General features: G+C 49.0%; 3 protein-coding genes across 4 annotated transcripts in view; all 3 read left to right on the top strand.

Annotated features, from left to right (window-relative positions):
• The window catches only part of PTPRA (protein tyrosine phosphatase receptor type A), a 71015-nt gene extending 62389 nt beyond the window's left edge, over positions 1-8626 (top strand). The window contains exons 18-21 of one of the 2 annotated variants that reach the window (XM_024743007.1): positions 1997-2122; positions 2202-2353; positions 7197-7332; positions 7993-8626. In XM_024743007.1, the coding sequence (XP_024598775.1) occupies positions 1997-2122; positions 2202-2353; positions 7197-7332; positions 7993-8067 (489 nt within the window). In that variant the 3' untranslated portion in view covers positions 8068-8626. The remainder of the gene's footprint in view (positions 1-1996; positions 2123-2201; positions 2354-7196; positions 7333-7992) is intronic. The other variant, XM_024743008.1, reaches the window with a different exon arrangement.
• A 4855-nt stretch (positions 8627-13481) lies between these two features.
• On the top strand, positions 13482-14613 carry LOC112398467 (progonadoliberin-2). The gene is made up of 3 exons (XM_024743041.1): positions 13482-13632; positions 13774-13910; positions 14518-14613. Exons 1-3 carry the CDS (start codon positions 13482-13484, stop codon positions 14611-14613), a joined length of 384 nt encoding a protein of 127 aa, XP_024598809.1.
• Positions 14614-15265: 652 nt separating this feature from the next.
• MRPS26 (mitochondrial ribosomal protein S26) lies at positions 15266-17183 on the top strand. Its single transcript, XM_024743088.1, has 4 exons — positions 15266-15514; positions 15614-15760; positions 15848-15971; positions 16684-17183. Exons 1-4 carry the CDS (start codon positions 15303-15305, stop codon positions 16816-16818), a joined length of 618 nt encoding a protein of 205 aa, XP_024598856.1. The 5' UTR covers positions 15266-15302; the 3' UTR covers positions 16819-17183.
• The last annotated feature ends 5433 nt before the right edge of the window (positions 17184-22616 follow it).

Raw genomic sequence — 22616 nt, 5'->3', positions numbered from 1 at the left:
TGGTAAAACTGCATAAAGGCAGTGTTGGGAAGGAACTGTGGTAACAAAACTCACTCCACCCACCAAGCCCTGAAAACCAATGTAGTCTCTGTTTAAGATGTGCCTTAATTAGATTTTTCTAAAGCTGTTCTGGTTGAAGAGAGGGCCCAGAGCTCTGACCCTCAGGGTATCCCCAGGGCTCCTAGTGGGCACACATTGAAAAGCAGTGGTCTGTGACATTTCCTTGATCTACCACTTTAATAATCCCGTATTTTAAAATGAGCTCAGTGTCATTTATAAAGGGGGTAATGAATGATCACACATGAAAAGCAAGAAAAGTCATTAAAAAGGACTTATAATACTGATTTTATTTGGACTGAGACTATCAGTGATTTTTATTTTTGTATTTAATTTCCCCACATCTTTTCCAATGAACATAGAGTACATTTATGGTTGAGTATCTTTATTTATTTATTTATTTATTTATATTTTTGGCTGCATCAGGTCTTCATTTCTGCGCATGGGCTTTCTCTCTAGTTGCGGCAAGCAGGGGCTACTCTTTGTTGCAGTGTGCGGGCTTCTCGTTGTGGTGGCTTCTCTTGTTGCGGAGCGTGGGCTCTAGGCACGCGGGCTTCAGTAGTTGTGGCTCACGGGCTCTAGAGCACAGGCTCAGTAGTTGTGGCACACAGGCTTAGTTGCTCCGCGGCATGTGGGACCTTCCCAGACCAGGGCTCGAACCCGTGTCCCCTGCATTGGCAGGCAGATTCTTAACCACTGCACCACCAGGGAAGTCCCATATGGTTGAGTATCTTTAAATTGCCAACAGTGAAGTATCTAAGATCTCCCCTAAAATGATCTAAAGAAAGGACAGCATAACCGTATTTTGTTTTTTTTATGTATTTATACCCTGGCTTGTTCTGCAGACATTAATAAACACATTCATTTACCAGATACTTATTGAGAACCTACCAGATGCAGGCAGTGTGCAAGGTGCTGGGAAAACAAAGATGAAAAGAGGCAGCCCCTGCCCGCAAGGAGCTGTAGAAGGAACTGAGCCAGGTGCAAGCAGAGACAACAGTAAACCATCTTGTGCTCACTAATAAGGACAAAAACACAAGAGCTAGCAACTATAAGGTGCCACTGCAGATTAAAGAGTTAAAGAGGAGGGACTTCCCTGGTGGCGCAGTGGTTAAGAATCTGCCTGCCAATGCAGGGGACACGGGTTCAAGTCCTGGTCCGGGAAGATCCCACATGCCATGGAGAAACTAAGCCCCTGCACCACAACTACTGAGCCTGTTCTCTAGAGCCAGTGAGCCACAACTACTGAGCCCTGCGTGCCACAACTACTGAAGCCTTCGCACCTAGAGCCCATGCTCCACAACAAGAGAAACCCACGCACTGCAACAAAGACCCAACGCAGCCAAAAATAAAATTAATTAATTAAAACAAACAGAAAAAAAGAAGTTACACTTTTTTTAAAAAAAAAAAAAGTGTTAAAGAGGAAAGGAATGAAAGCATACTGTGGACTGGGCTTTGGTGAAGCACCGTGGCTGGGTGAGAATGTAATTGGGTTCAGTTTTTCTGGATTAGCAGTCTGATATACATAAGTAACTACAAATGTGGGAACACCTCAAAGGAGCAGAGAAAAAGGAATTGGAACAAAGACACTGATTCCTCCTCTCCCTCCACCCTGCCATTGAGTGTTAGAAGCAGCTATGAGCTGATGGTCAGAGTTCTTCACAGACCCTGTCAGTGTTGCAAATTAGACTATAAGTAATAGCAAAAGGTTAAGTGATTAGTGGACTTAAGTTGTTAAATATGGATGTCCTGCTGAGGATCAGAAGTTAAACTGGAGTGATGTTAAGTAGTAGAAGGACCCTCTGAGTTTTTGATACCTTGGGGAAGAAGTGTGTCGGTGTAAGTGGCTGTGTTGAGAGGAGCAGTCTGCTCACAGGGCAGCCCTGCTTTTACCACACATGGTATTCTGAGCCCCTCACCTCTCCCATTTGTCCCCCAGGAGAAGTGTGCCCAGTACTGGCCCTCTGATGGACTGGTGTCCTATGGAGACATCACAGTGGAGCTGAAGAAGGAGGAGGAATGTGAGAGCTATACCGTCAGAGACCTCCTGGTCACCAACACCAGGGTAAGATGCCTGGTGGGTGGCCTTCTCCCACAGGGAAAGCAGGGTTGCACCTACCTCTCTGATCCTCCTTCCTCCAAAGGAGAACAAGAGCCGGCAGATCCGGCAGTTCCACTTCCATGGCTGGCCTGAAGTGGGCATCCCCAGTGATGGAAAGGGCATGATCAGCATTATTGCAGCCGTGCAGAAGCAGCAGCAGCAGTCAGGGAACCACCCCATCACCGTGCACTGCAGGTATGCCCACCCCAACCCTCAGGGGGCAGAGAGAGAAAGGCATGGGAGGCAGGCAGAGGGGTGTGATGGGAGCCTGTATCAGACAGTGAGGAAAGCCATACAAGAGTGGGATGTTGGCGAGCACGTGGCAGTCAAGTTTAATGACCAGAACAGGCCCAGATGATAAGAACTTCATACTTTAAGTGCTAGGGAACAGCAGTCCCTAATGTTAAGATATTGGGCAGGGGAGGTGATGCAGAAGGGGAACAGCAGGGGAGACTGACAGTGGAGAAGACCAGTTGGGCAACATGGGAATGAGGGCTGTTTCCCTAAGAAACACAGGAAAAGAGAAAAGGGCAACTATTTTGAAAATAGTCAGAAGAAAAATGAACAAGACTATAAACATAGCTGTGAAAAAGAGGAGTCTCCTAGGTTCGAGGCTGGGTAATGGCTGGTGTCACTGACAGAAGGAAGATAGCAAGGGGACCCATGGGGCAGGGGGTGGATTTTGTTTGGGGCACATTGTATGAAATTGCATTTTAGAAAAAATTTTACCTTGAGTTTGTATTGCTTTTATAATTGGGGGAGGGAATCTCTTTTAAAAGGGAAGGAAGAATATATTTAAAATTCCTACAAATTGGTTTTGAAGATAGAAAAATGAGCAAAGGAACTTCTAGAAATGTATCTAGTAAATGTTCTTCAAATGGCCAAAATGAAATATGTAATTACAAGAATCGAAGTACCGTTTATAATAGTAAAAGATGGTAGGGACTTCCTTGGCGGTCCAGTGGTTAAGACTCTGGGCTTCCACTGCAGGGGGCATGGGTTCAATCCCTGGTTGGGGAACTAAGATCTGGCATGCCATGCGGTGCAGCCAAAAAAAATTGAAAAAAAGATGGTAAATAATCTAAGCATGTATTAAGAGGGGGCTGGTTCAGTAAGCTCTGATATATCTCATACTACAGAGCTTCAGATAATTAATTAGAAATCTGTTTATGTACTGGTATTCAGTAATCCTCAAGATTTATTGCTTAGTGAGAAAAGCAGTGGGAGACAGGGAAAGAATATGTTCATGTGGGTATATGCATAAATTATCTCTAGAAGGACACACAAGGACCTGATGACATTGGTTGTTTCCCAGGAAGAAACTAAAAGGATGAAGAAGTAGAGTAGGAAGGAGACTTTCCACTGTTTCTGACCTTTTTGAAATTTGAACTATGCTAATTTATTACCCGTACAAAAATAACTCATTTGAAAAAATGTTTTTAAGAAGAAAAAGTGGCAAAGTCCACCATCTAATGCAAGTGTACAGTAAACATGAAAAGATGCTAATCCTTATTAGCAATATCAGAAACGGGGATGAAAACAGTAAAACATGGCTTTTTGTCCATTGGATTGGCAAATTAAAAGGATTCCTTGAACTACAAAAATAAACACTTCCTTGCCCACACTTTTAAATCTCCCATGCTGCTCTCTCCCTTAGTCACCCTCTCTTGGCAAACCCCAGATTCTCTAGCTACCCTGCACCATGCAGCTGAATATGGCTAAAGGAAAGCATCATGTTACAAGCCTCATTTTACGTTTCTGATGACTTCATCGTTGGCGATTAGTGCTGCGCTGCAGTCCTTCTGCATCTCCCACTGTTCTAGACCAGGGCTAGGCAAACTAGGGCCCAGTGCCAGAGCTGGCCTGCCACATGGTTTTGTGGGGCCTGTAAGGTAAGACTTGTGTTTACATTAAAAACAATTTTTTTTTAATCAAAAGAAGAATATTTCATAACGTGAAAATTACATGAAATTTACATTTGTGTTCATATATAAGGTTTTATTGGAACATGGCTATGCTTATATATTATCTGTGGCTGCTGTCCTGCTCCAGCAGCAGTATTGAGACCATTCGTGGTACTCTTACTACCTCACACTGCTGCTCAGCACACAAGAAGCACAGTTGTGCAGTTGTAACTTGACTTTGTCTCTCTTCCCAGCAAAACCTAAGATACTTACTATTTGGCCCTTTATAGAAAAGCCTGCCAGCCTTTGTCCTGGATGATCATTTCATCCTCCTCTCAAACCTCAAACCTCCAGTACCTCTCCCATCCTCATATTTAAGAAATGACCATGTTTTCTATTTGCCTAGGAAAAAAGAAGCAATCAGAGAATTTCCACTTGCTCTTAACCACCACAGCTCCCCATCTACCTGCATTAGTGCTGTGGACCCTGCATCCCTCCTGTTCAGTGGTTGAGTTGTCTGAACTCTCTCTGAAGTCAGCTACATTAGTCCTCTATTGCTGTGTAATAATATTACCACACACTTAGCATCTCAAAACAACACACATTTATCTTGCAGTCTTTGTGGTTAGGAATCTGAGCACATCTTAGCTGAGTCCTGTGCTTCAGGGTCTCAAAAGGCTGCAGTCAAGATGTTGACCAGATGGGCTTTGGTCCCATCTGAGGCTTGCCTGGGGAAGGATCCACTTCTGAGCTCACTTGGTTGTTGGTAGCATTCAGTTCCTTGTGGAATTTTGTATTTTGAAGTTTCTTGCCACGTGGTGGACCTTCCCAGCATGGGTGCTTGCTTCTTCCAAACCAACAAAGGAGAGAGTATTTCCTTACAAGACAGACATTATGATCCACGTAACATAATCACATACATGTAATTGTATACGCTCCATCACCCTTGCTACATTCTGTTGGTTAGAAGTACATCACAAGTCCTGCCCACACTCAAGGGGAGGGGAATCACACAAGTATGTGAACACCAGGAGGCAGGAATCTTGGGAGTCAAGCTAAAGTTTGCCACACCCACCCTCCACTTGGATACCAATTCCATCCTCTTTTGTCTCTTCAGGGACCTGACTTCACTATCCTACATCATCAGGTTTTCTTCTGGATTCCTACTGTCTTCATAAAAATGTGCTATAATTTCTCCCATTTTAATATTTTTTAAAAACTTTTGCCTCCAGTTCCCCTCCAGCTATCCTCTATTTCTCTGTTTTCCTTACTTGTAAAATTTCTCAAAATATTTGTTCATACTAACTCTCCAGTTCCTCTCCTCCCAGTCTCTCTTGAGCCCATTTCAGTTAACCCCCCACATAGCCCTTGCAACTGCCCTGTGAGGGCCGCCTGTGACCTTCACATTGCCGAGTCCAGTGATCACTTCCTAATCTCATTATCCTTGACTTTCATCAGCATTAGACACAGTTGGTCATTTGGTTCTCTGTGGAATGCTTTTAGCATAGCTTCTCTCCAGGGTTTTTGTCCTCATTGGCTGTTCCTTCTCTGTCTCTTTTGCTAATTCCTCCCCATCTGTGGTCAAGGGCCAAGTCCTTGGACCTCTGTCAACTGACAGTCACTCTCCTAGGTGAATTCATCCAATCTCCTGGCTTTAATACCAACTTCCAAATCTTTATCACCAGTTCACCCTGTCCCCTAAACTCCAGATTTGTATATCCAGTTACCTACTCAACATTTCCACTTGGGCCTCTTCAGTTTTAAAGGGTTATTTCAGAACTCCCTATCTTTCTTTCCAAGCCTGCTGTTTCACAGCCTTCCCCACATCAAGAAGTGGTATTTCACTTAACTAAGATAAGAAGCCTGGAACAATTATTTTTCTCACACATGTACATTTGTTCTACCTGCAAAATAATTTCAGAATCAAGTGTTTATCACTCCCCCCACCATGGCCCTCTGTCCAAGCCACCATGCCCTCTCCTCAGTAACTATACTGGCCTCACTGGTTTCCCTGCTCCCACCCTTCCTCCTGTAGTTTGTTCTCAACACAGCAGCCTGAGAGCTCCTTCTAAAACTTCAGTTAGACCACATCACTCCTTTACTCAGAATCCAGACACTGGCTCACGAGGTACAACATGTCTGAGGGCTCCTTGCTCAGGCCAGGCAGGGAGTGCACCAGGGGTCTGGCCTTCTCCCTGAGGGCCCTGACCTTACCCCGCCCACTTCCCTCCCTCCCTCAGATGCAGCTACAGTGGCTTCAGCACCTAGACACACTCCTGTGTCATTCCTGAGATGCTTATTTCCAAGGGCCTTGTCCTCACCTTCTCAGGGTCTCTGCTCACATTCCCTGGCCACCCTGTTCACAATAGCACTTCCCACACTGACTAAAACTGCTGTTCTCTTTTTCCTGCTCATACTGCATATCTTATTGTCTGGGGGTACTGCTACCCACCTCAGCCCCTACCACACAGCAGGCACTCAGTAAGGGTCTGGTGATAACACATCGAACAGGTGGACAGTGTCAAGGTGAGAGTCTGGATTCCTGGGATTTAGGAAGAAAATGAGCAGCATGGAAAAGCATCAGCTACCATATACCAGTGCAGAGGGGCAGGAAAGAGGGGGCCAGAACTCTTGACATGAATGAGCAGCAGGCCAGGGCCCCGCAGGCCTGTTTTTGTTTTTGTGTGTTTGTTTGTTTGTTTTTTGGCTGCACCACACAGCATGTGGGATCTTAGTTCCTCAACCAGGGATCGAACCCGTGCCCTTGGCATTGGTAGTGCGGGGTCCTAACCACTGGACCGCCAGGGGATTTCCCCCCCACCCCACCCCAACCCCAGCTTGTTTGTAGGTGGACAGCGAAGCCTCAGTGCTGGGGGTGGGGGTGAGGTTCTTCACCACTGCCCAATGAGTGAGCCCCTCAGCAAGCAGAATGGGTCATACAAGAAGGGCAGCAGGGGTGCACCCGCCTCCCCAGAGCTGTGTGAGCTCCTGTGCCCACCCCCAGCAGTTCCACTGGATGACTGACCTTCCCAGGAGCACCAGCCTCGGCCTTTATCTGCTCATTGTCATTGTCACTCGCCTTCTTGGCACAGGGAGTCATTGCAGGTGTGATAAGTGTATCTGCTTTGTTACAGTGCGGGGGCAGGACGGACAGGGACCTTCTGTGCCCTAAGTACAGTCCTGGAACGGGTGAAAGCAGAGGGGATTTTGGATGTCTTCCAGACCGTCAAGAGCCTGCGGCTGCAGAGGCCACACATGGTCCAGACACTGGTATGCTGCCCTGCGTATTTATCCATGCCACCACACCATCTGCAGCTCCTCTGCCAAAGCCAGCTCAGGGGGGAGGCTCTTTTGAGGGGCCCATCTGATAGTCAGAAGACTGTGTAACCACAGACTCATCCTTCCTCAAGGTGCCTCAGACAAACAGAATGAGCTTTGGGAGGCAGGAGAGCAGTGGGGGCATAGCCTAGCCCCACACCAGTAAGAGATGCAAGTGGCCTCTGTGAAGGCCACAAGAGGGTGCCCAGGTGCCCCATGGGGCTCTTCACTTCTCCATGGGTCCAAGGTGGGGAAGACTCAGAAGTACCTCCTCTCCTCTCCTCAGGCTCCCTTTCAACAGGTCTCCTGACAGTCTAGATGACCAGTAACCACTGAGTATGTGAACAGGCTTGAGCTCATGTCTGACCTCTGCAGGCCTAGGAGTGCCATCTGCATGTCTAGTCACTTCTATCTGTAGAAGATAGCTGCACTCAGCCCAGAGGGGAATGCTGTCAGAACTCTGGCAGGCAGCTCAGGGCTCAGGTGGAAATCCAAAAACATTCATTTCCTGTGAATTTTCCATTTTTTAAAAAATGGGTTTGTCAGGAGCTGCAGGTACATTTTTCTCTTCTGTAACTACCCTGGCCTTTTCCCCCACCTTTCACTCTGCAGGAACAGTATGAGTTCTGCTACAAGGTGGTGCAGGAATATATTGATGCATTCTCAGATTACGCCAACTTCAAGTGAGAAGCCATGAGGCCCCGTGGACAGGAGAATTGCCTTTAATATTTTGTAATATTCTGTTTTGTTAATATACCCAAAATTGTGTATATATCTTACAACTGTTTTAGAAATTGGTACATAGGCTTCTATTACCTATTAGGTGGAGATTTTATATGTAAATGTGTTAGCACTGATAGTCCTTTTTCCAATGTTTTATTGGGGAATTAAATAGTGTGATGTTTGGATTGATATCATGAAATCCTCTGCCTGGAAATTGGGCTCTATTGTTCTTTGGTTTATACATCTTTTCCTAAAGAAGAAACACAAAACTCATTCCAGGTAGCTAGGCATTAACTAAGAAAAAAAGCACAAAGGTATCAGAGCTCTTGAGGAAATTGGTTGTCCCAGTGCCCCCAGTTCAGACAGCTCTCCCCTCCCTGCTCTGTAAATAATCTCTCCCCTTTCCAACCTTGCCCACCTTCTCATACCGCCTACATCCCACCATGGTGAGTAGAGGGACCAGAGTGTTATCTCTGGCACCACACTAGGGATTATCAGGTAATAAAAGCTTTGACTCCCTGAGGAAATGTCTCTCCCTTTGTCTGGGGTGGGGCAGTCATACCAGGGCTGGGGTTCTCCTGGGCCACTCCCGTCCCTGTCGTTACTGTTCTGTCTTAGCTGGCTGCAGAGAGGGCACAGTCTCCCTAGCTCCTTCTTTCCAACAAACACAGCCCCTCTAGCCCTTAGGTAGTTATCAGGACTCTTCTTTCACTCCCAGCATATCTTTGGTGCAGTGGTCCTAGCCAGCCTTGCTCCCTGGGGAAGATGGCCAGGGTCCTCACTGCTTCCCTAAGTACAGAGGCATGGAGGAGAGAGGGGTGGCTTGGCTTTCGGGTTTGAGTCAGTTTGACCTCTCCAGTCCTTGGTGCTTTGCTGCAAAACTATCTGGATCATGTCGCTCTGTCCAGAGCAAGTGTTTATATCTACATTTATTGTGTTAAACCGCTTCCATTTCCTTTATCTGTCCTCATTTCCAGGACTTTTATGTGGAAGTGCCTCAGATCCAGAGGCCAGGATGGTGGGAGTCTTAGATCCCAACTCGAATTTGAGCCTAACATGTTAGACAAAGTGTCTTAAATAAGGTGGATGTTCATTTATTTTTCATGTTAACAGTCTGCCCAGTCCAGAGACCCAGTATCCTCCATCTCATGGTCCCAGTGTCGCTTAGGATGTTGTTCTCATCCTCATGGTTGAGGTCGCTGTCTTTTCCCATGGAGAAGCAAAAAGAGCATGGGCAAACAAATTCATTTTTAAAGACATGAAGCAAAAGTTGCACTTTTCACTTCCACTCATACCCCATTAGCTAAAACCTAGTCATAAGACCACACTGAGCTACAAAGGGTGCTGGGAAATGTGGTCTTTAGTTGAGGGCACAGCTGGGAGGGTGTGTCTGTTCATGGCCTCCTTTCTTCATGATCAGCCCAACACAGGAACAGGAGAGGAAACCGGTTGCCATGACTGTCAGTTCAGGGCTGAGAGAACCTTGCAGCCCTCAGGGCCTTTCTTAAGGATCAGGGGCCAGGGGCACCTCGGGGCTGTCAGGAGTGAGAGGTGGCACCCCCGTCTGGCCCATGGAGGAATGCACAGAGATCACCACTGCCGTGCTTGCTGGAGGAGGTAGGACTTGAACTGGACCTGCAGGATATTGGAAGTTTAGGTGAGCGAAAGGAGGAAAGATCAGCGGAGCAGCATTACAGAGGGCCTCAGATTCCAGGCAAGCAAAGACACAGTGGCTCCAAGATAGAAGCCAAGTTCTGCACCACATATTCAGGGTGTATGCACGAAGCCCAGGTGCCACGACAGACCACCTTCTGGAAGGTTGCAAGGGGTGAAGTCGTATAAGTCAGTAGGTGTACTGTGGTCCTTCTGTAGGAACCAAGGAACTCTAAGGGATGATAAACTCAAAAAGTCAGTAGGTTTAAAAGAAGCATGGATAAATTAAGCAAAGACAGAATCTAAAGAATTTCGGGTGAGGGCTGCCATGCTTGGGAAGTCTTGCCCTGTCTCTTTGCAAGCTACCTATTGGCGCCTCTGTGTAACCATGTCCAGGCAGATGGAGGAGGGCAAGCCTTGGGTCAGCAAGCCATGCAACGAACATATCCCCTGGTTGCTAAACAGATATCTTCAAGCAGGAATTAGCCCAGCTCTTTGCTCCCTTCTCTCCCTCAGCTTATAGGTGTGGCTCATCACTCCCTCTTCACCTCTTTCTTTTCCTGTATTATTCAGAGCTCACATGGTGTCAGGAGACATAGGCTCAAAGGGACATGTATTGACGCTCACGTGGCACAATTGTGTGGGAAGGACAGAGGAGATTGCTGCATCTAGTGCCCACTCGCCAGTCAGTCAGCTGTGACTGTGCTCACTGCACACCCAAACTTCTGGGGCCTGCCACACTTGCAGAGACCTCACTTCATCAAATTGTCTCTGTCCTGGGTTTTCCTTCATCCTCTACCCCCACCTGCCCAATATGCTCATCTTTCATTTAAAAGAAGAAAAAAAAAGCACTTCCCCTGTGCCTAAGTTCTTCCATTCCCACATATTCCTTCCTTACCCTTTTATCCTCAGTGCTGAGCCCGAGGGATCCACTGTCTCCCTGTCCACTGGCACCCCCTTGGTGTAATGACTGCCTCCTGACTTTTATCCTCCCTCTGTAGCTTTTCCTCCACAGCCCCCTTCCTCAGAGGTCAGGCATTCCTGCAGTCTGTGTGGTGTGGACCCTCAGCCCTCCTCCAGCCCTGAGCTCCTGGTCCACACACCCCACTTCCTACTGTGACTCCACAGAGTGGCCCAGAGGCACCAGTCTCAGGCTCCGCACACCCAGCAGTTTGCCCAGTCTCCAAAGCCCACTGCCCTTTCGTGCAGCCTCCAGCATTCTCTGCCCCCACCCACCCCGTCCCAGCCCTACTCCCACTGAGCACCAAACCCACAGGCCTGCCCCCCCACCACAGATCCCCCCGTAGTTCCTGTGTTAGCTCTTCTCCATTTTGTCTCTTACCCTAGAGCACCCACTGCAGCCCTATTGCTGAGACTAGCTAACTCTCCATCCTTCACCCAGACCACCTGCTCAGGGGGTGTGCCCCTCTGTGCTCCTACAGCGCCTGAGCATTCAACTCAAAACCTCTGCTTTCCCAACTGATTACAGCAGCCCCCAGACTGGAATAATGGGGCCTCAGGGCTGAGTGTGAGCTAGAGCTCAGTGGTGAACAAATGGCTTTCTGTGTCCTGCTGCGAGGGATACAAGGATGAATTCCAGAGTTTATAATCTGGAAGGGGAAAGCAAATATTCCTAAAAGGCGAACTATGTGGCCAGAAAGAAAGGGAAGCTTTCCCCTGGGAAGCTTGTTCTTGTTTGGAATTTTCAGGAAAAACCACAATCAAATTACAGAAAAAATAAAGGCACCCCATTCCTTTTTTAAAATAAACACCAGGGCCTTTGAATAAAACATTCTGTAAACCCAAACCAGAACTAAGCTAGTTTACTGAACTCAAAGAATTGTTTTCACTAAACCACAAAGCAAATGTTTTCCTAAAATTTACTTGGTTAACCAGTACATAAAGGGACAAAACCTGTTTCCCAAAACAGTTTAACTGATCATACAGTCCAAATATTCATTTCAGGTAAGTCAGTTTGGAAATTCACCCATGCCCTTCTGCCTGGGCAGCTGAAGTCGAGGTGCCCATGATGTCATCTCCCCCATCTCTGCCACAGAATTTGACACACCTGCTCTCCCAGTGACCAGACACTGCGATGCCCAGCCTGACCCTGCCCTTGCACTTGCTGTTCAAATTGCTGTCCAAAGGCGGAGATTGGCTAACCCTATAAATTGGCCTCTGCCCCCCAGAGGCTGGTGGCTGGCAGCAGAAAGCTGAGCTGATGCAGACTAAGGCGGGAGCCTTTTCTGGCATTCCAGGGGCTGTGCCCAAATCCATGAATGGTCCTGGGCCAAGTACAGGATGAGGAGGGGCTGGAACCTTGAGGGACAAAATTATTCCTACCACCTTCGGATAGGCCCACAAAGGCTGCACTGCCCCCTTAACTGGGCCCCCTGTCAGGGACCTGCTTGGAGGAGAGAGAGGCCACCTGTGGGGTAGCTATGCCCCACCCAAACCTACTTCCACATGGAGTGACCCAGTCCTGGTGCCCAGGTGTGTGGTTAAGGACATCCCACCCAACCCATTTTACAAGTGGGCAGACAAGCCCTCAGGAAGAGTGGTCGTAGCTCTCCCCAGACTTCTTAACAGGCTGCTGGACTCCTCACTCTTAGGCCCCCACTTTTCTACCAGGGAAAGCCCTGAGCTGGGTGGGACTCAGGGAGACCCCAGGCATTGCCTCTCTTAGGGCCATAATTTGCTGTGTCAGAGAGGGCTGTGAGGGCTTTCTAGACCTAAGGGCAGGAGCTTGAGAATGCAGCTAGGGAAGTGGCTAGATGAGACTTCAGAGGCATAGGCCAGGCTGAAGCAGGAGTCCTGTGACTTCAGATCCCTGGGAAGGTGGAAGGAGGAGGCATCTGTCTGGTGACCCCAGCGCCAGCAGCTGAACATACACTGGGAAGGGAAGAGAGTTGGTGGCGAGCTGCCACCCGTCCCCTCTTTGAGACGTCATTGGAGTCTGTGGGCCCAGAGCAGTGGGTGGAACTACCTGAGCAATAAATCTTGGGTCTGGCTGCCTGGGTTCCACTGCTGCCTGGAGGAGCCACTTCATCCACAGCTCTCCCTCGGTGAGTGAAAAGGCTGCCCTCCCCAGGGCTGGGGCTCCGGGATGGAGCTCTATTCTGGGTACACTGCTCCTCTACCCCTGACCCATGCCCAGAAAAGCCCCCTTTCCCTCATCTCTCCCCAACAACACTATTCCTGTGCCTGCTGCCCCTAGCGTGGGAGGGACAAGGGGTAGAAACCCTTGCCCCTGTAACCACCACACATCCCCAACTGCCATGGAAGAGAGATAGCAACCCACAGGGAAAAGGAGCTGAGGGCCTGCCAATAACGTCCCCCAGCACTGGGTGCCCCCAGATTCCCCCACACTGCTGCCTGTCTCTTGAACAACTCCCCTGTTCCCCTCTCCAACCTCCTCTCACTTCTGGGATCCCTGAGGGAAGAAAGGGTAGTCCTGCCCTACTGGGGAAGGCCCTCAACTGGCAAAGCGGGGAGCCTCTGTGCCCCAGGGGTTCTGAGAGGTGGCTAGTTGCCAGGAGCCCTCAGGGTCCAGACCCCTGTAGTCCTGGTATAAGGAGCAATAGCAGAAGAGAGAAGAACATTAGGAGACACTGAAGCTGCCCCTGAAACGCCAGTTGTCCAAGGGGACCCTGGAGGAAGAGGAAGGGGGTATGGATGGGAGCACTCCCTGAGTGCTGTCCACTGTCCTTGGGAGCAGCCCTGCCATGGCCAGCTTTGGGCTAGGCCTCCTGGTGCTGCTGCTGACCACCCACCCTGAGCCCTCGAAGGCTCAGCACTGCTCCCACAGCTGGCACCCTGAAGGAAAGCAAGCCTCCAGCTCACTCCATGACCCCCAACATACTCCTGGGCCCCCAGGTGAGTTGAAGGGTCTCCCCAGCCTAAGTGAGAAGAAGGTGCTGGCTGGGGCTCTTTCATCTACCTCAAGCCTTGGGTGGAGGTGGGGAGGGCAGGCTGCAGCCTCAGTTCCCTTCTAAGGAAGGGTTCTGGGCACTACAGCTCACAGCCCAGGCCAAATTGTCCCCAACCTCCCAAGCAATGTTCTGGCTCCCCCTGAGGACAGTGTGCCCTGGGAGAGTAGGACCATGGCCTGGTGGCTCCTCCACAGGAAGCAGCATCTGGTGCAGACACTGCTGGTAAGTAAGCTAAGAACTGGCTGGGGGTGAGGGGGAATGATACACCACTGAGTTATTTATTTTTGGCTGCCTTGGGTCTTTTTTGCTGTGTGCGGGATTTCTCTAGTTGCGGCAAGGCGGGGGGCTACTCTTCGTTGCGGTGCGCAGGCTTCTCATTGTGGTGGCTTCTCGTTGCGGAGCACGGGCTCTAGGCACACGGGCTTCAGTAGCTGTGGCACATGGGCTCAGTAGTTGTGGCTCGCGGGCTCTAGAGCGCAGGCTCAGTAGTTGTGGCTCGCGGGCTTAGCTGCTTCTCAGCATGTGGGATCTTCCCGGACCAGGGCTCGAACCCGTGTCCCCTGCACTGGCAAGCAGATTCTTAACCACTGCACCACCAGGGAAGCCCCAATCCTAGACAATTTATGATGAAATACTATGTTAGATTAAAGTAAAAGATTAGAAGTCACTAGTGGAGTAGAAGGAGGTACTACAAACCTCCATAAATAGGACAGTGGCGGCTGTGAAGTCCCCTAGGCTTCTAGACAGCCAAGGGAAGCCAGTGTGGCTCAAGGTGGGCAGGCCCACAGCCAGTGGAAAGAGGTGAGGGTTGCGACCTCATACTCTACAGTACGGCCCCGATAACCAGGTGGTCATTGATACGTGCCCTGGGAATGACTCAGTGATTGCAGAGCTCCCCAAGGCCAATAGCGGAAGACAGGTGTAGGGAGATGGTTTATTATTTTGCAAATTGTATTTTAAAGTGCACCACGGGAGCACGATAACTAAAGGAGAAAGTGTAAATTCCTATAAGGCAAGACCTTATCGCCTAATTTCAGTCGGTGTGAGCTCGGGTTTTTAGATATCAGGTGGGCAACGCCCGTTAAGCCCAATGAGCTAGAGAACCCACAGGCTGGGTCTTCTAGGAGGCTAGGGGGCGTCCGCAGGACGTGGGAGCCACAATACCGGCCGTCGGCCAATCCTGCGCAGCGAGGCCAAGCCGGGAGGCGAGGGAAGAGGAGGGGAGGAGAGGAGGGGGCGGGTAAGGCCGCAGCTCTGCGGTCAGGTGACCAGAGCGTCCGGGGGAATGATCGCGCCCTCCTCCCGCAGACCAGACCCCGAGCGCCGCGCCCCGCTGCCCTCCAGTACAGGTGTGAGGTCCCTGAAGTTGCTGCATCCTTTGTCCCCTCTCTCTCCATTGAGACCCTTCCCCGGGTGGGGGCTGGAGGGATGCAGGTCGGAACCCGGTCCCCCAGAAGGGACACAGCCAGGTTCCGGGGGGCGGGGCGGACGCAAATGTCAGCGGGCAACAGAGGTGCGGGCGGAGCCCGCGGACTACGCGTCCCGTGGTGCCCCGCGGCCACTTCCGGGCCCCAGTGATGCCCTGCGGCGCGCCGGAAGCTAAGTGGTCTGGCCATGTTTCGCGCGCTGAGCGCCCTGGGCGCGCGGCCCATGGGCCGGCCCCCAGCCCCGTTTCTGCTCCCCGTGCGCTGCCGCAAGACCCGCCACGACCCGCCGGCCAAGTCCAAGGTTGGGCGCGTGGCGACCCCACCCGCTGTGGATCCTGCGGAATTCTTCGTGCTGACGGAGCGTTACCGGCAGTACCGCCAGACGGTGCGCGCCCTCAGGTGTGTGTGACGGAGGGGGGAGCGGTGCCGTCCTCGCCCGCGTGTGTGTTAGGGCGGGCGGGCGAAGAGAGTGCCAACCTTGGGTGCGTCTCCGTCCAGGCTGGAGTTCGTGTCCGAGGTGCGCAAGAAGGTGCACGAGGCCCGGACCGGGGTCTTGGCAGAGCGCAAGGCACTGGAGGACGCCGCTGAGCACCGCGAGCTGATGGCCTGGAACCAGGCGGAGAACCAGCGGCTGCGCGAGCTGCGGTGAGTGGGGCGGGAGGCGGGGCGGGGACGCCTTGCCGGCCCGGAGACACCCAGCCACGCTCGACCTCGGCCTCTCACTCCTCCCAGGATGGCCAGGCTGCGGCAGGAGGCGCGGGAGCAGGAGCGGCGGCAGGCGGAGGAGGAGGCCCGGCAGGCCCGAGAGGCGCAGGCTTGGGTGCAGCTCAAGGAGCGTGAAGTGCTGCAGCTGCAGGTGGGCCGTGTCTCCAGAGGGTGGGGCTGCAGGCCGCGAACTCCGCCGGTGCCGCGAGTCCTGCGCGCAGCCAGGTGGGGGAGGTGGGGCCCCGGCTACATGCAGAGTTGGAAGAGAGTAGCTTTGAGTCTTGACAGGGGGTTACCAGGTGAGGATTTGGAAGAGGAGGCGTGCAGGGAGAGTGCCTGTCAGGCGCGAAGACCCGGAGGTGAGAGTTGACAATGCAGTAGTGTTCACGTGGCTAGCCACTGTGTGAGACTGGCCCCCACGTTCCCCGAGGAGTTTATATTTTGCCGTGAGGGTGGGAAAGTCACCGAAGGGTTTAAACATTTTGGCCTGGGATGCCAGGTGTGAGACTTAAAAGCAGGGAGACCAGTTAGAAGTGATCCAGCGAGAACGGATGAGGCTTGAGTTAAAGTAATAGAGGGAGGACAGTTTGAGAGAGATTGAGAGACTGATTCCACCCAGTGAATTGTCACAGCTGGTGTGTCTGGGTTTTGGCCGAAATGTCTGGGGGATGATTGTCTAAGAGAACTGAATGTGGCAAAGCTGCCTGATATTCTTCCACTGGAAGGTCAGCGGGGTGCTCAGAGAAGACCTGGGCTGCAGACATCTTGCCCACAGGAGAGCTGGAGCCCCTCCCTCAGTGGGCTAAAGGCTAGCAGGCATGTTCTGAGGGCTTCCATTCAATTGGCCTTCTCTCTTCCAATAGGAGGAGGCAAAAAACTTCATCACCCGAGAGAACCTGGAAGCGCGGGTGGAAGAAGCGTTGGACTCCCCCAAGAGCTACAATTGGGCCATCACCAGAGAGGGGCTGGTGGTCAGGCCACAGCACAAGGGCTCCTGAGGGCCCAGTAAGGACAGTGTCCACCCAGGGACCGTGGGGGTAGGGGGGTTGGGCCTGATCTGGAATAAAGCAGTTGTTTCTTATGAAGGAGAGGCTCTACCTATTCCAATGCAGCCTTCACTTTTGGGCCTCAGCACCCACCACTTGGTCAGAAACTCCACACACAGTGCCCTGTTCTGCACCCATGTACAACTCTTAGCAAAGCACCAGACCTTAGAAGTTTCCATCTCACAGAGGAGCATAGTCCCCTCGGCAGCCAGGTCATCTCGTGAGTATCCTCAAGGTCCAGTGGTTGGCATATTGCAGTCCTTGGGCCAAATCTGGCCTATTGCTTCTTTTTGTAAATAAAGTGTATTGGAACACAGCCACAGTTATTCATTGACTGCTCTCATACTACAATGGCAGAGATGAGCAGGTGCAACAGAGACCTTATGACTTGCAAAGTCTAAAATATTGTTATATGCTTTTTTAAATTGAAATATAGTTGATTTACAATGTTTTGTTTCAGGTGTACGGAAGAGTGATTCAGTTATACATCTATTCTTTTTTAGATTCTGTTATAAGTTATTACAAGATAAATATAGTTCCCTGTGCTGTACAGTAGGTCCTTGCTGGTTATCTGTTTTATATATAGTAATGTGTATATTTTAATCCTAAACTCCTAATTTAGCTGCCCCACCCCAATTATATGACTTTTTTGGGGGGGCGCACCATGTGGCATGCAGAGCTTCCCCTACCAGGGATCAGACCTGTGCCTCCTGCAGTGGAAGTGCAGAGTCTTAACCACTGGACCACCAGGGAAGTCCTATATGACTTTTTACAGAAAAAGTTTGTTGACCCCTGATCTAGGGCTTTCAGGCTCCAGCAAGGAGCAGGTATCACCCAGTAACTGAGCCACAACGTAGCCATTGGCCAAAGATATGCTTCTGCTTGACCCTGAGTTTTGCTGGCCAGGGTCTGGTGTGCCCAAGGCACAGAAGGCAAGAAGACCCCATTTCTTCTGGCGGCCCTCTCCACCCTTGGCCTCAATGACCCACATTTACCCTGGCAGTGCAGCTTCCTTGGACCACACACCAGACTGCTGCTGGCAGAGGCTTGATTGACCTTTATAAGGTCAGTGTGGCTTGTCAAGCACTTGGAGCAAACCAGAAATACTTGTGATTAAAGTTCACAAGCTTAGGGAATTGCCTGGTGGTCCAGTGGGTAAGACTCCGTGCTCCCAATGGAGGGGGCCCGGGTTCAATCACTGGTTGGGAATCTGTATCCTGCATGCATGCCGCAGCTACAAGTCCACATGCCACAACTAAAAGATCCCGCAGGCCTCAACTAAGACCCGGTGCAGCCTAAATAAATAAATATTAAAATAAAGTTCACGAGGTTGAATAAGTGAGCATACAGATCCACAGCCCCTACTCAGGTGCAGGCCCTCCAAGAGCATCCAGGGTGAGAAAGAGACATGTTTCTCTGAGCCAGAGCTTATGTCCCTTTGCCACCATTCACTGAACTTTGCCTAGATACCAGCAGAGGAAAAAACAAAACAGAATCCTTGCTTCTTTCCCTAATTCCCATGTTGTAGGTAGGACCTGAGACCCTCAAGAAATGAAAACCTTTTAGGGAATATGGGCAATCCCTCATGTTCAGGTAGGGAAGCAGGTAATAGAGATGCAAGCAAAGGGCCATGATTATCATAGTGCCTAGGACACAGTCCCCATCAGGGTATCGCATCCCTGAGGGCAGTGGCCTCCCTCCTCAGGCTAGTAATAGCTCTTCTCTTCCCTGGCACTGAGCCCAGGCACAGTGGAGTCCTGGATTTCAGGTGCTCAGCGTAATTTCTAGGGTGAGAGGATAGGCACACATTGTGGGCCATGGTTTATGCCCACAGCTTTGGGCTTTGTTATGGTGAGAAGTGGGCCATCTGGTCCCCTGCAGAGGAAGCCTTTGGTGAGCTTTCACATGGGACATTGAGCCTGTTTCGGGAAGTCCCTGCTCGTCTATCAGGATCCAGACAAGCCATCTGTCTTCAGGTACAGGAGACAGTGTCATACCTTCTTGAAACTCTGTCTTTGGGCTGTTTTTCCTTCACTGGTGTCCTGCATGGGGCTATAATTCCTTAGCATTCACTGCTGATGGCAGCAGGTCATGCAGAGCTACCTGTAAACCAAGATTGAACATTTTTGTTCTCCACCCACAGCCATCTTACTGGTTTTGGCACAAATAGGCAGTTTAGTAACTTCAGGGTTAATTCAAGCCTAATGCCATCTGTACCTGCATTTAATGGATTGTAAGGTGCTGCTAGGTGCACAGGTAAGCTGTCAGATCATACCCAGTCCAGGTTGCAGAGTTGTTTGGTGTCCCATGGAAGAATGCTTAATCTCCAGTAGAATCCTAGTAGTTAACCTGATGGGCAGTCTTGCTCAGAAACACCAGGATCTCTTCTGATTCTTACCTCAAGTTCCAAATACGGTTTGGATCTGCTACAGACAACGTGAGCTTGTACCTCCTAGAGAGAATCTTCTCTTGCTCAAGGCCCCACTTAGTAGTAGATTTGAGGGCTACCCAATAAATGCATTTGGAGCACAATACCCAAATGTAAATGCTTTCACCAAAATTTGAAGAGGCCTACTGTGCTTTGTGCACAATAGGATAGAGAGGATAGGGGACAAGTAGAATTTGTGTTTCACTTGTTGGGAGAGGTATGCTGACCCCCAAAAACTTGGTTGAGTGAGCACTTTTTTCCCAGGATTTATGTCCCCAATCAAGCATAGGTGTTTTGGGAAGTTCCGTGGTGGTCCAGTGGTTAGGACTTGGTGCTTTCACTGCTGTGGCACGGGTTCAATCCCTGGTCAGGCACCTAAGATCCCGCAGGCACCTGCAAGCCTCACGGTATGGCCAGAAGAAAAAAGCATAGGTATTTTACCAAAACACGCAGGATTCTTGCCGCTTCCAATTCTCCAGGAAAAGCAGCATGATGTCAGCAAAGTGGACCACCATTATGTCCTTGGGGTGGGTGGTCAGGGTCTTGAGGATTAGGTTGTGCAGAGTTATTCACTTCTTAGGCTGGGTTGTGGTGATACACTGCTGCCAGGGCAAGGCATACTGCTAGTAGTAGTCCAAGTGAACAGAAAAGAATGTATTTGCCACGTGAATGGGTGCTGGGTGCCTCCTCAGTCTGTTCCATCAAGGAGACCACCTAGACCTCAGTAAGCCCAAACTCATTCCCCATATTTTTGCAGTATACTCCAAATTTTCTGTGTGTATACAATGTTCCCTGAAATCTGTGGGAAATTTCCCCCTGAACTTACCCTGTGTTTATTTTCCTGACACAAGTACAGAAGTGAAATTGATACCTAGGAAACAAGCCTAGTTAACTGCTAAAATGAGGGCAATTCTGAATTCTGGCAGGAAGAGTCAAGCTTGGAACTCTTTTTCCTTCCCAAATAGGAAATCAGAAGCGATATTTGCAATCCCAAATCCTGAGACAAACAGGCATTTCTCCCGAGGGGTGCTCCAATGACTATTTCCTCAATGCAGGTAAATGCATAAGCCATGAATGTGAACATCCATGTCTGGGTAAATTCATAGGGCAGTTTACAAAGCCTTGAGATCAAGAACCTGTAAGGAAGAACACCATACTGCCATGGGGCCCGATAAAGTGACATAAAGAAAGGCAGAGCTGCATAAGCCCCTCCCTCACCAGTACTCTACAGTGGCTCTGTGGGTCACTGATATCTAATAATCTTCCACCATTCTTTGGGCATTTTCCCTCACTGAGGGAAGTGTTATATTCACAGTCTTTTTTAATGCTGGCTCATGGCGGGAGAAAATGGTCTGAGAGTGGGACTTTGTGTCTGGGAAACCCATAACTCAGGTATAAACGTCAACCATGACTATCGCACCTTTGCCTGTCACTGCCAGAGCCAAGCCCGCAAGTGCTGGTGCTGGCTGGCCCGTTGCTGCTGCTGGAACTGCAGTGCCTGTGCAGGAAAGAACCCAGGAGCCACACTTAACCACTGCCACTGCTGCTGCAGCTGCCAGAAGTACCAGAAGCTGAGGGGAAATGTGGATTTGCCCTTCCTCTGGCTTTAAAAACAAATCTTTTGTCAGTGACTCCTATGTTACTGTCATAATGGAAGCCAGCTGGCAAGGAAGGCTGGGAAATGTGTGCAGGCCTCCAGCCTCCTGTGGAACTGAGAGCTATGGATGAATAACCGGTACAAACCAATTTTTTTAGAAGCACTGTTTCTCACAACTTACAGTATTTAGAATGGGATAGGCAGAATTGTTTTGTGGGGACTTCTTTAAGGTGAAATGAAATTTGAGACAGTCATATATTTTGGCAATCAGGGATTCACACTTTCTGAAATTCTGCAAAAATTATCAATAGCAACAAACAGCATATCACTAGCTTGTTTTTTAATCTGAAAAATGTGATACTTTCAAATATAATTTTGTCTTAAAACAGTTTAATTCTAACTTTTAATAATAGACAAATTTAATTTGTCAAGAAGAGTTTCATGTAAAATATCTCCAAATTATTGTTTGACAAAGGTCATTAAAATACATATTTTTGAAAACAGCAGTTTGTAAGCAGCTGTTCTATATACATCTCTTTTATCATCATTTATCAGGATTGTCACTTCTTTGTGTGAGACACATGGTTTTTTCCCTCTGAATATTTTATTGCTGCCTGTGACATTCAGCACTTCGGAAATTTTTTTAAATGACAAATTTCCCAGACAACATATGGACTGGAAGAAAATATTTGCAAACGATGTGACCAACAAAGGCTTAATTTCCAAAATATACAAACAGCTCATACAACTCAATATCAAAAAAAAGACAATCCCACCAAAAAATGGGCAGAAAACTTAAGTATACATTTCTCCAAAGAAGACATACAGAAGACCAACAGGCACGTGAAAAGATGCTCAGCATTGCTAATTATTAGGGAAATGTAAATCAAAACTACAATGAGGGATCACCTCATATGGTCAGAATGGCCATCATCAAAAAGTCTACAAATAAATCACTCGGCCCATAGTAGGCCTTCAATAAATCATCATTCCCCCACATTAAAAAAAAAAAAAAAGTCTACAAACAATGAATGCTGGAGAGCGTGTGGAGAAAAGGGAACCCTCCTACGCTGTTGGTGGGAATGTAAATTGGTGCAGCCACTATGGAGAACAGTATGGAGATTCCTTAAAAAACTAAAAATAGAGTTGCCGTGTGATCCAGCAATCCCACTCCTGGGCGTATATCTGCAAAAGACGAGAACTCTAATGAGAAAAGATACATGCATCCCAATGTTCATAGCAGCACTATTTACAATCTCCAAGACACGGAAGCGATCTAAGTGTCCATCAACAGATGAGTGGATCAAGAAGATGCGGTGTACATACACAATGGACTATGAGCCATAAAAAAGAATGAAATAATGCCATTTGCAGCAATATGGATGTACCTACAGATTATCATTCTAGGTGAAGTAAATCAGACAAAGACAAATATATGATATCACTTATATGTGGAATCTAAAAAAATGATGCAACTGAACTTATTTACAGAACGGAAACAGACTCAGACATAGAAAGCAATCTTATGGTTACCAAGGGGGAAAGGTCAGGGGGAGAGATAAATTGGGAGTTTGGGATTAACAGGTACACACTACATAAAATAACCAACAAGGACCTACTATATAGCACAGGGGACTATATTCAATATCTTGTAAAAAACCTGTAATGAAAAAGAATTTATATGTATGTATGTGTGTGTATATATATATATATATATATATATAT

This window comes from Neophocaena asiaeorientalis, unplaced genomic scaffold (genome assembly GCF_003031525.2).
Source record: "Neophocaena asiaeorientalis asiaeorientalis breed wild unplaced genomic scaffold, Neophocaena_asiaeorientalis_V1.1 scaffold82, whole genome shotgun sequence".
Classification (NCBI taxonomy): Eukaryota; Metazoa; Chordata; class Mammalia; order Artiodactyla; family Phocoenidae; genus Neophocaena; species Neophocaena asiaeorientalis.
This window is presented reverse-complemented; position numbering and strand designations above follow the sequence as displayed.

Coding starts and splice junctions, on each gene's coding strand:
- LOC112398467 (XM_024743041.1), top strand. CDS start 13,482: ATGGCCAGCTTTGGGCTAGGCCTCCTGGTGCTGCTGCTGACCACCCAC. Junction 13,633..13,773: donor ACATACTCCTGGGCCCCCAG/GTGAGTTGAAGG, acceptor TGGGCACTACAG/CTCACAGCCCAGGCCAAATT. Junction 13,911..14,517: donor ATCTGGTGCAGACACTGCTG/GTAAGTAAGCTA, acceptor CATACTCTACAG/TACGGCCCCGATAACCAGGT.
- MRPS26 (XM_024743088.1), top strand. CDS start 15,303: ATGTTTCGCGCGCTGAGCGCCCTGGGCGCGCGGCCCATGGGCCGGCCC. Junction 15,515..15,613: donor CAGACGGTGCGCGCCCTCAG/GTGTGTGTGACG, acceptor GTCTCCGTCCAG/GCTGGAGTTCGTGTCCGAGG. Junction 15,761..15,847: donor CAGCGGCTGCGCGAGCTGCG/GTGAGTGGGGCG, acceptor CACTCCTCCCAG/GATGGCCAGGCTGCGGCAGG.